Source organism: Chaetura pelagica, unplaced genomic scaffold (assembly GCF_000747805.2).
Source record: "Chaetura pelagica isolate M959 unplaced genomic scaffold, ChaPel_1.0 scaffold126, whole genome shotgun sequence".
NCBI lineage: Eukaryota > Metazoa > Chordata > Aves > Apodiformes > Apodidae > Chaetura > Chaetura pelagica.
The window spans coordinates 310,052-325,625 of record NW_009953787.1 but is presented as its reverse complement, the minus strand read 5'-3'; the positions used below and the strand labels follow the sequence as shown (position 1 = coordinate 325,625).

The 15,574-nt window shown below is 41.9% G+C and overlaps 1 protein-coding gene across 1 annotated transcript; it reads right to left on the bottom strand.

The window, feature by feature from the left end:
• Window positions 1-6,348: 6,348 nt before the first annotated feature.
• Window positions 6,349-15,570, bottom strand: SMU1 (smu-1 suppressor of mec-8 and unc-52 homolog (C. elegans); the record flags this gene model as incomplete). Its single annotated transcript, XM_010001019.1, has 11 exons — window positions 6,349-6,646; window positions 7,288-7,440; window positions 7,737-7,904; window positions 9,201-9,327; window positions 11,315-11,442; window positions 11,672-11,788; window positions 12,184-12,303; window positions 13,550-13,678; window positions 14,502-14,612; window positions 15,171-15,323; window positions 15,421-15,570. Coding segments are annotated over 11 exons (1,455 nt in total), but the record flags the coding sequence as incomplete, so codon positions are not given.
• Between the last annotated feature and the right edge of the window lie 4 nt (window positions 15,571-15,574).

The window sequence follows — 15,574 nt, the reverse complement described above, 5'->3', positions numbered from 1 at the left end:
CCACATGAATGAACTAATCAGTGAGCTGTACAGATGTGACCAGCAAGGAGCCTTTGGTCTGTCAGGACAGTCTGCCTAAGTCAAGAGGAGGAACAGAATGTAATCCTACCTCCTGCACAACTGTCTTCAGGCTGAGCAGCACTATGATATGCTACTAGTTTCCGGTTCACAAAGCACCCTTGCTTCTTTTTTTCCCTTGCCCACTGGATCAAAACAGCTAGAGCAAACCAAGCTCAGTGCAGAGCCTTGGGGATGGCAACAGGATATTATTTTGCTTCAGATGACTGTGAGACACATAAAAAAAACTTACAACCTTTTTTTTTTTTTCTTTCCTAGTGACACTTCAGTTACTATTTTACCACACATAGAGCTGTGTCAACACAGTTGAGATAAAGTTTCTGTTCTTGACTGGTTCTGAGTACCACAGTGGCCAATTCTACTTCATGACTGATGACACCACAGCTAGGCTGGAGGATGAGCCAGCTTCCAGGAGGGTGGCTGATGAGAAGCCTTGGCAGAGCAGCCCAGGCAAAGATGCTATTACTAATGCAGGAAGTATAGCAGAAACACCACCAGCTTAGCATTTGGATTGGAAATGAGCAAGTGATTGACACAAGCTACTTCCTAAAGTGTTCTGGAAGCAGTAGAGCAAGTCCAGCAAAAAGCACCAGCAAATGAAGGCAAGAGCTAGCAAGAAGGAGGACACAGCTCTTGGCCCTTCAAGCATCATCATGAGAGTAATGTGTGGCCTCTTCCAAGCTTAGTTCTTCTGTGGCACTCTGGGTACACAGCTACAGCAAGCAGTAAAACATATTCTGTGCCAGAGAAAAATGAGGTTTGTTTGTTTTTTCTCACTTCTTAGTGCTCCATATGGGATACAGTTTCCCATTTTGGGGAATGAAGTGAATAGGCAGCTGTAGAAATCAAGGCTATAGTAGCACAAAATAGCTTCCATAAATACCAGCATAGTAATCAGACCTGTCTTAACCTGAGTTGATGTTTGCAACTACTTCCAGTCTTTCAGTTTCAACACAAAATTCATATATCCAAGCTTATAGCCTAGTTCATTACAATTCTTCCCACTGTGCACCAAGAAAGTAGGACTTGCTTTTTCTGTGAAATCTAGCAGCTCCACAATTCCACAGGTTTGCTGTGAAACTGAGAAATCCCACTGCAGACACATTTAAAGATGAGGCTGCTCTCATTATGCTTCTACCTGTAAAACTGAATGGCACTAACTGTCCTCTCCTCCTCATGCTTTACCTACTACCCAGCAGCAGTGCAAATTTGCTCAGCCCAGAGGAGTAAACTCCATGATCCCAAACCTGCTTTGAACTTGCAGTGTGATGCAAGATTCAGCAAAGCCAGCAGCTTGCTTTACGACCTTTTAAGTAGCAGCTTCACCTGGGAAGATGTGTTCCTGCTCCCATTCATGACTGGTTTGTACTCAAAGCATTCATAAGGCACACTGATAGAAGAAAGGTTTGATTTAAGCCATCATTTTCCAAAGCCACATATAAAGAAATGCCAGGTTCTATGTTTTCTTGGGGAGTAAGATGAGCACTATTATAGTGCCCAAAGAAAGGGGGACTTCAACCACCCTGATACCTGCTGGCAAGACAACACAATAGGACATAATCAATGTAGGAGGGTCCTAGAGTGCATCAATGGCCTCTTCCTGACCCAAGTGATAGAGGAGCCAACAAGGAGCGCTGCTCTGCTAGATTTCATAATCACCAAGCAGGGGCTTGTTGGGACTGTTAAGGCCAAAGGCAGCCTTGGCTTTAGTGACCACAAGACAGTGGAGCTCAGGATCCTGAGAGGAAGGAGCAAGGTAAAAAGCAAGTTCTCAACCCTGGGCTTCAGGAGAGCAGATGTTGGTAGCTTCAAAGTTCTGCTTGGAAGCAGCCCATGGGCTAAGGCCCAAGAAAGCTGGTTAATATTCAAGGTTCACCTTCTCCAGGCTCAAGAGCATTCCACCCTAGCAAATAGGATGTCAGGCAAAAACGGCAAGAGGTCTGTGTGGATGAACAAGAAACTCATGGCCAAACTCAAACACATCAAGGAAGAATCCAGAGGGTTCTTCCTTCTTCTTACCCATCCAAGGATGGATAAGTTTGGAGCAACACAAAGATACTGTCCAAGCTTCCACGGATGAAGTTATAAAAGCTAAAGCTCAACTGCAGTTGAAACTGCTTAGGATTGTTTAAAACTAGGACTTCTTTGAGTACTTAAGTGGAAGAAGCTGAATTAAACTGGGGGAATCTGGTTACACAGGACATGGAAACAACTGAGGTGCTGAATACCTTCTTTGCCCCAGTCTTCCTAGCAACACTGGCCTTCAGGAATCCCAAACGCCAGGGGAAAGTCTGAAGCAAGGAGGATGTACCCATGGTGGAAGATGATCAGGTCAGGGAAGAATTAGGCAAGCTGGACGTACCTAAATCAGTGGGCCCTGATGGGATGCACGCACAAGTGCTGTGGGAGCTGGGAGATCTATCATGGTGATTGGGAGAAGTGCTTGAAGACTGGAAGAAAGCAAATGTTACTTCTGTCTTCAAGAAGGGCAACAAGGGGGATCCAGGGACCTACAGGCTGGCCAGCCTCACCTCAGCCCCTGGGAAAGTGATGGAGCAGCTAAACCTGTAGACCATTTCTAGGCACATAAAGGGAAATAATCAGTAGTAGTCAGCATGGCTTCACCAAGGGGAAGTCATGCTTGACCTACTTGATAAAATTCTGCAATCAATGTATATAAAAACCTGACAAGGGGGTGCAGAGACAGAGAGAAGCCCTTTCCAGTGGTGCCTAGTGAGAGGACCAGAGCCAATGGGAACACACTGAAACACAGGAGGTTCCCTCTGAACATCCAGAAACACTTCTCTGTGAGCAATTGAGCACTGGCACAGGTTTCTCAGACATGTGGTGGAGTATCCAGTCCTTCCAGCCTCAGATATTCTGCCATTCTGCAAATAAAACTTGAAAGAACAGTTGTTGATTTGGGAAGACAGGAAAGGTGTAACTATTTGGCAGCAGCACACGCCTTCTCCCAGACAAGCAACTGCCATTTCCTTCCCAACAACACAGAGGCAGTATCAGAAGAATTTGTTACTACACAGGGAGCAGTTTTACAGACTAGAGGCACACAGAAACCGAGGGTGGCTTCATTACCTTGTTCCACAGTGCGAGCAGCACCTGTAATAGGCGACACTGTTACACTCCCATCACTTCAGCAAGCATCCACCTCCTTGTATCTTCCTCCACAAGGAGCCAAGGAATTTCCACATATCACTCTTCCTCTGCCCCTGAAATTAAGCTTTTAGCCAGCTTTCTCCTTCAGATTTACCTAAAGCCTATATCTTTCTCCTTGATGTTCAGATCCAAGCTAGCTCAGCCCATCTCTGACAAGGCACCACAATACAGGTCATAGAGATTTATGACTAGCCAGAGAAAAGGCAGTAGAGCCCACAGCATTCACAGGAACTGCAGAGGGAGTAACCATGCTTCAAAAGCACTCCTAAAACCCTTGCAGACACTAGGCACAATTTTGTGACGAAAAGTTGTACTTGAAGAGCATCTATAACTTACTTTAAGCATCATCATTGCCATCAACCTCTGCAGCATTGTTTCTTTCTCTTATTTCAGGCTGAACACTGGTGTTACCAAGCTGCCCCAAATCAGAGGCAGGTCCCATCGCCTGAGCTCATGGTTCAAAATCCTCAGCAAACTGCAGAATCAGATTCATGGTGGCTGGAAGGCACCCGTGGAGATGGTCTAGCCTCTCACACCTCTTGAGAGTTTGGATGCTTTGTAGGACATTCACAAAGGACCTTTTCCTTTGAGATCAATCCTCAGTTTTCAGCTGGTCTCCAATAATCTTACTAGGACATAATGGTTTGGTTTTTCTTTGTGGATGGCAAGCTGGTACTGGTATCAGAACAGGATTACACCCCCCAACTACAGGCTCACAAATTACTTGCCATAAATATAATCCCCAGTGACATAAAAAAAAAAAAAAAGCTACATCCAGTACTTGCATAACTCTGCAGGATCCTAAGCTCACTGTTATTTTGCTGACATGGCAGCTCTTCCACATACATTAGTAAAGCACAGATAGGCAGCTGATTCCATGTGAGCAAGGCTGAAGTTCATTGATCCCCAGTTCAGAAACAGAAGGATGACAGGCCTATAAGACTTTCACTATGGGGCACTCCCTCCTGTAAAGCATTCTGCACTCCCCTCGTGTAGGACAGAACTTGCCAACTGCACACAAAATAATTCAAGAATAAAGCAAGGCCTATGGAGGAACAATGTTTTCTTTAATATTAGTTAAAGCACTAGATGTTGCCTTGTTCAAGTCTTACATACAGGTAAGTGACATAACACCTGGCTAATTCTTCAGAGAGAAAATGTCTTCCTATGATTGCATCTGAAAAATTAACATTCACCTAAAAAAAAAATTACATTAAAAAACCCTAACATTTTCAAGATTATCATGGTAATTTCATGCCAATTGCCAGCTGTTTTACAGGTTACAACTGCAGTGCACAAGGTCGTTTTTAACTGTTGCCCTTTCAAAAGTATTAGCACATTTTTTTGGTCTTAATTACTTGATGCAATCATCTCTGAAACTCTTAGATAAAAAGTGTAAGAAATGCCAGATTTTCTCATATTTTTTAAGCTAGAGGTTGTATTTCAATCTTTAAACATTAAGGATTCCAATAATTTTATTTGCTACAACTACTTTTCTTTTAAAGAACAATGCATGATACAGTTTACATTGAGGATTTAAAATATTTTGTCAGGATCTTCTGCAGTGAAACTACTAACTGCCAGTGGAGCCTGACAGACCTGTTACTGTCAGATATTTCTGACACACGAGTGTCTTTTCAGGCAGGAAAAATACTAACTTTCACAATCTAAAAAATAACTTTATTGCCGTATCTAAGGAAGTAAAAAAACAGCTTAGGAACTAAAACATTACAGCTAAACAGAACTAGACACTGAAGCTGCAGTGAACAAGCAATGCCATGTCAGAAGTTAAGCTGAAATTTTTCTGCATTTCTTCAGACCAGTATGAACATAGATCAAAGAAGCTCAGTCACCAGCTGACAATGCTTGCATTAGGATCAAGCCCTCCCGCCAAAAAAAAGTTGTGAGTTATTTAAACTGGAAATGATTTATTAATTAAAAGAAGATATTACTGTTGGAAAGATTACTGTGGCAAGAAAGCATTCTACAACAGATGAGCACAGGAAACAGTGTGGCAGAGTGAAATCTACATGCTTTTTGTGTCATCATTAGACAAAACCTCATTTTTTTGCTGCATCCTAGAAAAACTGTGGTCAGAGTTCAGAAGATTCTGGTGTACATTCACAACAGTGTGCATTAGTCAGGATCTCAAATGGAATAATCATCTGCTCCAAACTGAAGAGCCAGAAAAGATTGTTTTTATTATAGTATGAGACCTAGGTATCACCTCAACTAGGTCCACAGGTGTATGAAATATTGAAAAAATCGTATAAATAATTATTTAAAGCTTAAGTGTGCCACACCCTTTTGGGAAAACAGTAAGCTAAACTGAGTAAACTGGAAAAAAAAAATTAAACAACTGCTGAACACGCACCATCACAGCACTAGGGACTCAGCTTGTGTAAACCAGCTTCTGCGTGTTTTAAGATATTGATCCCCTGAGGCCTGATTAAGTTAAAGCTGGCCTGAAGACATGATGCACTTATAGGAATAGGGCCCAGGTAATAATTCCTTTTAGCCTGGAATTAAAGAAAAAAAAAATAATAAAAAAATCCCCAAATAAACAATGCCAAATAACAAGCAAAACAAACCCCCCAAAAAAAAACAAACCAAAACAAAACCCAACAACAAACCTCAAACAACAAAAACATACACACGAAAAAAAAAATCCACAAAAATATCCCCAACTATATCTCACTGCCACATTAGGAAGGTTTACTGGAGGAAGTGCTGGGAGCTGGGCAAGAAGAATTTCATTCCAAGGAAGCTGTGTGACACTACTTAACATTTTTAACTGAAAAAAATCATAATGCAAATTGAACACAGCAAAACCCACAGAACTAAAAAAGCCTCTGCCTTTAAGCTGAGGACAGAGTAGACTCATCTGCATTTCTTTCAGCAGTGGAGAAGAGACAGCTTTCCCATTCCACATAATTTACTCAAATAAAAGAAGCATTTTACTGTATTCTAGGAAGTCAGCAACCACTTTTAAATGTGTATAGTTGCCAGTCCATTTAACTTTTATAAACACTGTAGGAAGAGTACAAACTTCAGGAGACAGAAAACACTCTCGCTGAAGTCGCTTCAGCTAATCTGGTAAAAATAAAAATCTGAAATTACCTGATGCTATATTTAAGCATCAATCTACCTAACTTTAGACAAAGAAGTAAAAATGTCATTCTCTCAACTGAACTGAAAATTGAGCAAATATCACACTCTGTGCATTTAGAACTCGTTAAAGCACGAACACCAATAACCTGCGACTAACAGGCACACTTCATAGCTCAGTATAAAATCAAGGCTTCCAGAGCTTGAGGAGGCCATCTTCACTGTAAGTGGCAATCAGGTTCTGGTGGGGGTGATGAGCAATGCCAATGACATCTTTTTCATGAACCTAGAGAATAAGCAGAAAGATGCATCAGGAGATTCTTCTTTTAGCAGATTCAAGTCACATGCACTCTGCAAACAAGAATTAGAGGAAAGCTGGACTGAGGTTTAATATGCTTTGTGCATGTAGCAAAAGCAGGTATGTTCCAGTTGCAAACCATTTTTGTGACACAGCAGTCACTTTCTGCTGGGAGAGGAAAGGTGCAGTGAAGGTTTAGGTCCACTGAAATCCACAACATCTAAGTGTTCCCTATTAAATTTAGACATTTAAGCTGGTATTCCCCTGTAGTTCAATGCAAAGCAAATTTAAGCCTGACAGCTTTAAATCTTAATAGCTTGGTCAGATCCTCTATCAGCTGGAGCCCAGGTCTAGGCATGCTCTAGTTCAAGTGAGTGTAAACCAACTCACTCTCGGCTTGGTGGCTAAACACTTTCATATCTTTTAAAATTAAAAGGGTTCTACAAAAACCTCAGAACATTCTACAGCCCAGTGTTCTGGGATGCATTTACTACCAATCACAGCTGCTAGAGGTGAAAGATTTCTTGGTACAAGACCTGTCCTTACAAGCTTATGGACTTCATAAATAATGACCACTTATATCATCCTTGTGTTTAGAACTCTGCAAAAGCTTCAAGGTAAGAACTTACAGTCAGAGTTCTCTCCAGCTTGCCAGTCACTGTGCTAAAGCAATAGAGCACAAAGTCTTCACCAACGCAGTAGATCCATTCACCACGAGGTGAAAGTGCACAGCAGACAAAGTCACCACCTTCTCTCTTACCAGAGCTGAAACTTCTTACAATCTGTAAAGATACCCCCCCAAAAAATATTTGGCAAGATTAAACTGCAGAACACCATTACTATGTTCAGGACAAAAATACTTAGGCAGTACTAGGTCTCTTTAGAACACAGTTATCACTCCATAGCTCTTTCTGCAAGTCAAGCTGTTCAATAACCTGGCTATAGAGTAGTTTATCATGAAAGCAAACTGGATAAATCAGGTTTAATCCAAAGGTACAGGTTATTAACTAGGTTTTTGACATTCTTAAAATGACAGAGAGAGAAAGAGACTTGAAAGGACATCAGTAAGGTCACATACTTGTCCTTGCATATTCATAATGACGACTGTATTCGACCTGTTGCAAACAACAAAATGTTCTGGGTTTTTAGGCAGCAGAATGACACTGTTCACAGTAATGTCTGTCCCAGCAGTGCTGCCAAGAGACTTGAAGGTGTTTGAGCACTCTGTCGTCTTCACATTCCAAACCTAGTATGAAAAATAAAGGCAAAACCAATTAGCTTTTAAAAAATTAAACATAAAATTAGCTGATTTAGGACACAGGATTCACATTTTTTAAGGCTCCTGAAGGAAAACATGACTTCCAGAACTTTAGTTTAAAGCAGATTTTTTAAGAAGTAAATTATCATACCTATTTTGAAGTGTGGATACCATTAACAATTTCACTACAACCAAACCAAAAGTGAATTTCAATTATCTAAATTCAGCTTCACTCCCGTTCATTAAGCATATTCCCCTGAGGGGTGAGTCTGAACCAGCTTTCCAGTTTTAGGTGGTATCTGTGAATACAGGTGCAGCTTCTGCACTTGCAATTTTCCTTACACAAGACAGACATGAAAATCACTGGAAAAGCAAAGACTCACTGATATTGATGGGAGAGACAGCCCAGCTTAGAGCTGCCTTTGGTTCAACAAGAGGCTGTTTTAGCTGCTTAGAAACAGGAAATGGAACTGCTTGTTTAATATCAAAATCAAAATGTAACTCACCATCCATGGAGTATTTCTGCTGTTTACATGCTAATGCAATAGATATGAAACATAGCACCTTCTTATGCTACTGCCATGATCTGGGGCCGTCTAGTCTAGAGTGCAAGACTGAAGTAATGCCCCATTTAATATGAGCAGTATCTACCAGGCTCTTCTAAGCCATATCTATAAACCAGATCTGTTTTCCCACCCTCCATGCACTGCATCGAGGCCCCACTTAATGTAGCTGTTTCTACGTTCATTTATTTTTTTGTTATTAAGTCAGTAATGTCCTGTACACAAAAATGCTTTACTCCTGTTACCTACAATGCAGAGTAGTTCCACCACTGATAAGACTAGAAACCAAACCTATCACTTCTACAATCAGTTTAATGCTAGATTACCTCGCTTGGACAGCAAGGAACACCTAATCACCAAGAAATCAGGTGTCCAACACAGTAAGCAAGAAAATGCCATGATTTCAGAAAAGGGAATCCCTGCATTCTAGGACAAGAAGTGCCACAGTCAATTCTAGAATTAAGCAGGAATAGACTGGTAAAAACTGTGCTGATGCCCTCCTTTCACAAATTCAGCAGAAACAGGTGCTGCAGAAGTTTGTAAGCATAGCATGAAACTTCATCAGTTCTCATTTACATCAATCTACAGCAGTGGTCACTGGCAGACTTATCATTGCAGACAACCTCAAATCCTTCTCCAAAGACTACAGCAATAATAACAAATCAGATGCAACATGCAAAGAGTCTGCATATGTTACTTACAAAGGTAAATGCTATCTTACCTTCACTGTACCATCAGAGGACGCACTGATAATATAGTGGCCATCCTGGGTAAAAGTAGCTTCATTGACAAAGGAAGAATGACCACGGAATTCCTTTAAAGTTTTCCCAGATTTCAAACCATGAATCCTGTCACACAACAAGAGGTCACAACTGTGTGAGCAACTGAGCCATCTCTCTTGCTTCACCATATTTTAAATCTTTGATAGGCAACAGTTTAAAGTGCTAAAAATCAGCAAGCCCTAAGTCTCTATCACAAGCCCCTTTCATCAAACACATTATGTGTTCCTGTGAAAAACGCAGAGAAGATACCATCAACCTTCAGCCTCAAGCACCTGTATATCATGTACAGTGCACATCTTGGAATACAGGACTATGAAAGAAGAAACTGTGAAGCTGACAAAACAAAAAATACAGAATTTGGTTTGGAATCTCTATTCCAAGACTCCTCAGCTTTATAGGAGGAGTTGCTGTTGACCTGTCCAATTGAGTTAAGAACAATTCTTGCCTTACACCCACCCAGCGTCTCTCTTTTGCATGCTCTGGTCATTGACTATTATTGTGCAACTCAGCATAAGGTTTGCTCAGTCATCTAAAAGAAAATAACGTTGCTAGTCTGTTTCAGCCTTAAATTGTAGCACCTACTGGCTACAGAAATAGTTTTCAAGCAGAAGTCTGAAGCCTTGAGAATGAAATTCCTTTTTCCGTTTAAAGATGCAACATGCAATCTCACCTAATTTCAGCTGAAATGCTTATGCTACAGTTCATATATGTATCAGGATGTAAACAAGTTAACATCACTCATTAAAATGTTTTGTAATGCCTGTCCACTGTGCAGTTGCCTCCAGATCCACATCTTCATTTTCATCTAATGCACTACCATTGGTGCCACTGGGTTTAACAGTACTGGGAAGAGCCTAAATAATCCCACTCAAACATAAAATGAACAGTCATCAAGTACCAGATCAATCCCACATACAATGTAAATCCCATATCCTGCAACTCAGTTTTGAAAGGCAGATGAGGAATTTGGAAGTTGTAACAAACTAGAGAAAAACTCCATGATGCTGAAAACAGTTGCTGCAGAACCATCTCAGACATCAGACTCCTCTGGGGTCTGACTGGCTGCCAGGAGGTCTGCAGCAAAGGACCTGGCAGGCCCTGGGGAGAACGAAGCGGCAGCCAGCAGCGTGCTGTGGGGAAACCCAGCCACACACCAGGTGCAGGAGGAGAGGCACAGCCTGCTGACCATCTTCCCTTCTGCTCGGCAGGGGTGTAGCCTCCTCTGGAGGACTGAATCCAGTGTTGGACCCTCTCTAAATGGCCACAAGGCTGGACCACATGATGCATGAGGAGAGGCTGAGAGGCCTGGGTGCATTCAGCCCAGAGAAGCAGAAGTTCAGGACCATCTAATCATCATCCTCCTCATAGACAAAACAGTTAAACAAATCAATTAAGTCAGAATAACCTGAAAGAACAAAAATAACTAAACTAGACAAAACTGATCTAACCTGCTTTCAACTGCAGGGAAGTGCCTGTGCAGCAACAGAAGGGCTTTGCTGCAAACCTAATCTCCTCAGCAGTGATAAAATTCCACTCAGTACCAAGACAACAAATCAGTGCACGATCAGAGTTACTCACTTCTCAAGTGTTATGCAACAATTTCCAGATGCTAAATGCTGCAGGGATAAGGCTTTGCCCACTTGATAACTTAGATCAGAATATGATCAAGGTGTTCAGGATGTTTCAAAAAATGTCATCATCCTGTTATGCTTGAACCTTTTTTTACCTTAAGCTTATAATAAAAAATGCTATTTTGAAGGTTGACACACCTGCTTCTTTAGCTAGGAGTCTCCCATATAGAAAATGTGCAAGATCAATGTAAATCACAGTAGAGCAGAAGTGCTTGGCCCCTAGCCCTGGAATCACGCAAGTTAAGCAAGGTGAAAGGCCACACTTCAAACTGTTCCTCTCCAACCCTCTGCAGCCATGCTCTTCTATAAAAGTCAACGCAAAAGGATCAAATCCCAGGTCAAAGAACCTATCTGCAGAAGTTTAACTGCTTAATGGGAAAATTCTGTTTTCTCCTGCACTCACACATTCCCAGTTGATTTACCTGATTGTCTGATCAAAAGAAGCACTAAGAATTTGGCTGCTGTCTTTAGAGAAACTGAGGCATGTAACACCTTTACTGTGTGCTCGTTCAAACCTTCTCAGACACTGACCGCTCTGGATTTTCCACACCTGGAGCAAAAACAGCAAATTAAAACAGAGTTAGTTACTTTGTTATGAGACCACAGAAGAGCCAATGCTTAACCTGCTTCTGAACCATGCCAAACTTAATTTGTTGCTTTTTTTTTGTTTGTTTTGTTTTGTTTTAATATATATAGAATTGCAACACTATTGCAACTGCAAGTGCATCCTTCTGGGCACCACCCACCCCTACCAACCTGCTGTGCAAAATGATTTGTACCTTTATTTTCCCATCTTGTGCTCCTGTTGCCAGCATTTCTGTATCTCTGCTGAAGCACATGCACAGCACTGCATCATCCATCATCATAAAATTATCTTGTGCCTGATATTTCAGATCCTAAACAAAAGCAGAAGATCTACCAGTCAAAATAGTGAACTCAATTAAATATATTTTAAGGCAAAGTGCAAAAGTACTAGCGGTTTTAACTTTAGTTGTGTTTTATAACCTATCACCAAGCCTTATGAGGCCTCATAATAACAGCAAAGTGTTCTGGTAATCATTTTAGAAGCAACAATGATGATCCAGCAAGGTAAAAAAACCCTAAAAGTTAACATGGAAGTCGGCAACAAACCAGACAATTAAACCCGTGTAAAGATTCCAGACAATTACATGAACTGCCCAAGCAGACATCCTTTTCAAATTCACAGACCCTGAGAAATACAGACAAACAAGCCACCATCTCCAGTAATAAAAACAGGTGCTCTCTTGCTGTGAAAAAAGGCACAATTTACCTTCCTGATCTTCCCAGTAGTGAAGTTCCACACTTCAATGAAGCCATCGACAGAGCCAGTGACCAGGTACTGCCCATCCGGGGAGAAGCGAGCACACTCCACATGCGACTTCTGCCCAAACTGTTTTATAGGAGAATACAAATCAAGCCTAATAAGCAACTTAAAAGAAGCAACTTAATAAAACAAAACTGTAGGCTCGTTTTGGTGGCAAAAATACAGTATTTTCTGAAGTAGGCATCCACAAATTCGAAGTACAAAAACCCCTGTAAATACCTACATGCTAGCACTTCAAACACAAAGAAAAAAATCTCCTCCTCTTGATCTGGTAATTAATTAACTGTGACACTTGCATGAAACACCCCATGTCTACAGCACCACTTGGGCTGGTTGTCTTCATATTCTCAGTTTTGCAGTGAATTGTGTATGTTAGCAAACGTATTTGTGGTACCCAACATATGCCCCTAGCAGACTTCAGAAACTCTTAAGTAGCTCAAGCTGCTTCACTGGGAATGACAGTGAAATTTTCACAGAGAACGTTTGGTGGGTTTTATATACAATTTTTAGATGTTACATTTTTTTGAACACAACTGACCGTGAGAACTGAGTACAGAAAAAAGTCACTAACCAATACAAAAATCCAAGATCCGTACTGGTATAGTAAGTCCTAATAAAGCATTTTTACCAAGCTGCTACAGAACACAACAAAGTGATTTCAGAAGTTCCAACTCATGACTGTTGAAAAACCATCTTCTGTTCTTTGTGAGAACTGGTACAGTGAACTAACACATCTCACTGAAGAGAACTGCTTGGCAGAAAGGCAGAAAAGCCTTACAGGAGGAGCTGCCTTTTCCATAGTGTAAGTGATGCAGGACAACAATGTTATTACAGCACAGATTCTTTTTTCTCTTTTAAAATCTATGATAAAATACTTAAAAATACTAATTATACTAGTTGACCTGTATGTAGTAGTTAATGATTAAAGCCAACATGCATGTAGAGAAGTTTAAACCATGGGTATTTCCTTGCACAAATGAAGAAGGGGACTAAGCAAACTGCTTCTGAAAACTGAATGATCCTGAACTGTGAAGTCTCAGAAACAAATCACACATTTATCATTTTCACAAATACCACGAGAACCCAATCTTGCTAAGGGACCAGTCTTGCACTTCAGACTCTCACGGAAAGTCTCCTGACAAGATAAAGCGCAAAGAAGAAATTAAAAAAACAAAACACAACACAAAAAACATCAAACAGAGGGAAATGACTTGCAAAACAGAGAACAGAAATATTCAGAAGGTTTACCTCTTATCTCCCAACATAAGGAAGGAGAGAGCAGCAGTAACACACAGTAAAGCAAACACATCACCTTAATATGTCTGCTCAGCTGCGTGGGGAACTTTTCCTCTTCTACGTCTTTCACAGCTGCTTTGCCTCTGAACAAGTCAATCGTCATACCAGGAGGGAGCAGGCCCTGATGCTGCTGCCATTTCAGTGCCTTTCGAGGAGGTGAAAGTCATACTGTAAGGTATCAGCTAACATACATCTTCCTCATCAAGACTTGCTTCTAATTAACACTATAAAGCAACAGTTTCTTGTACCTTGACAAACTGCACACTTGTACAACGTGAGAAAAACACATTGCAAACCCCTGAAAACAAGACTTACAAGATGATGCTTCCTAGCTCATGATCACAAACAAAACAGAATGTTAACCCTGAATTATTTTTGGAAGAGCAAATGACTTGGGCCCACCCCCCTCATTCCACCTTCAGTGCTCAGACTTTGCTAATGATCCAACTTGTTCTCTATTTGCCTAGAAGTGCATATGTTGGAATTGAAAATGCCACACAAGCTTCTTGGAAGGCACAAGTGAACTTCAATCAAAGGAGAGGACCTCATGAAACCCTGTCAGCAGAGAGATGCCTTCAATCACCAGGCACATCTGTTATGCTGCCAACATTTACCTGGCACAGAAATAAGGTGCAAGGCACTGTCTCCACAGTGTGAACTAGCCTGTTCTGACAATCAGAAAAGGGTTACAGCAGAAATGATGTATGTATGTGCTTTGAAAGTAATCTTCTCTAAGCACCAAGAAGTTATTCTATGGGAAGAAATGTGCCACTGGAGTGCAGCCTTCTCCTACCACTGCTAAATCCCTGCCACATGGGAAACAGGTAATTTTTATCCAGACCACACACAAGCATGCAATCCTTGAGATCCGCTTTCATACAGCTGGTGAGACAGCCACGCCAGTTAGCTCTGTGTGGCAGAGATCTACAGCAACAGACACAGCCACCAAGGCATTTTTCCAGCATCACCTGCCCCAGCAAGGCCATGAGACGAGAGGGAGGCACCACGCTGACTTCTCCAGCCAGGGCCTGTGCGATGGCCGCTCTGCGCTTCTCCTTGCTGCTCCCGTCCGGGTAGGCCTAGGGAGGAGACACTTCTGTCAGGGGGCCTTCCCAACTGCCTCCCACAAAAACACACAACCGAAGCCCCTCCCAGAATAATCTTCTACTAGGCCTTCAAACCAGCCCTTCTCTTTGACACCAACCCGTGAAGCATTCTGGGAATGGCTTGCACTAAAAATGCTGGACTCACATGGTCAGTCAGAAATGGTGTCTTGTTCTTAGCATTATTAGTATTCATATACAACAACAACAACCTTATTTACAAAACGTACATTTTCTTCTACATACACAAAGCAGGAAAAGCAAGGCACAGATACCATCCTGTGGCAGGATACAGGTATAAATTCCTGAACTCCCACCTGCAGAATACTTCAATACAGCTCTGCTGCCTTGAGATCAAGTGTGACCTATCACTTCCCAGGTCTTCATAACAGGTGTAATAAATAAAACCACCCAACTGGGAAAATACACTCACTTCCAGAACAGAACAGATGCCATAAGCTGTGACCAACTCGGATCCACACGAGGGCTTGTGCAAGACAATACTGTGAGGCCTGTGGGTAAAGCACAACATACCTCACGAGGATCAAAGTAAGATCTGGCCAGAAGGTTCTCCAGGTGGATGTAGCGCTCTGGCTGGGTTTGCTTTAGCATAATCATGGGATCTGTTTGCCTCAGGAGTGACCTGGCAGCACCCAGTTCTCGGAGCTCAATCAACTCCAGCACAACCTGCACCAAGAGACAAACATTTGCATCAGCAAAGGGGAGGCAGAAAACTTCAGAGAGGGGCTTCCAGGGAGGCCAAGCACAGCCCGCAGCTCCTCACCTGCTCGTAGAGATCTATGAGGGTCTTGTCGGGCAGCTTCAGCGACTGTATGGCCTGCAGCACCGTGTCCCAGTGCCCGCTGTTGATGTCGGCCACGAAGCTCTCGATGCTGTCCACGGTGTTGAGGGACACGGTGGGCTCCTCCTGCAGGGTG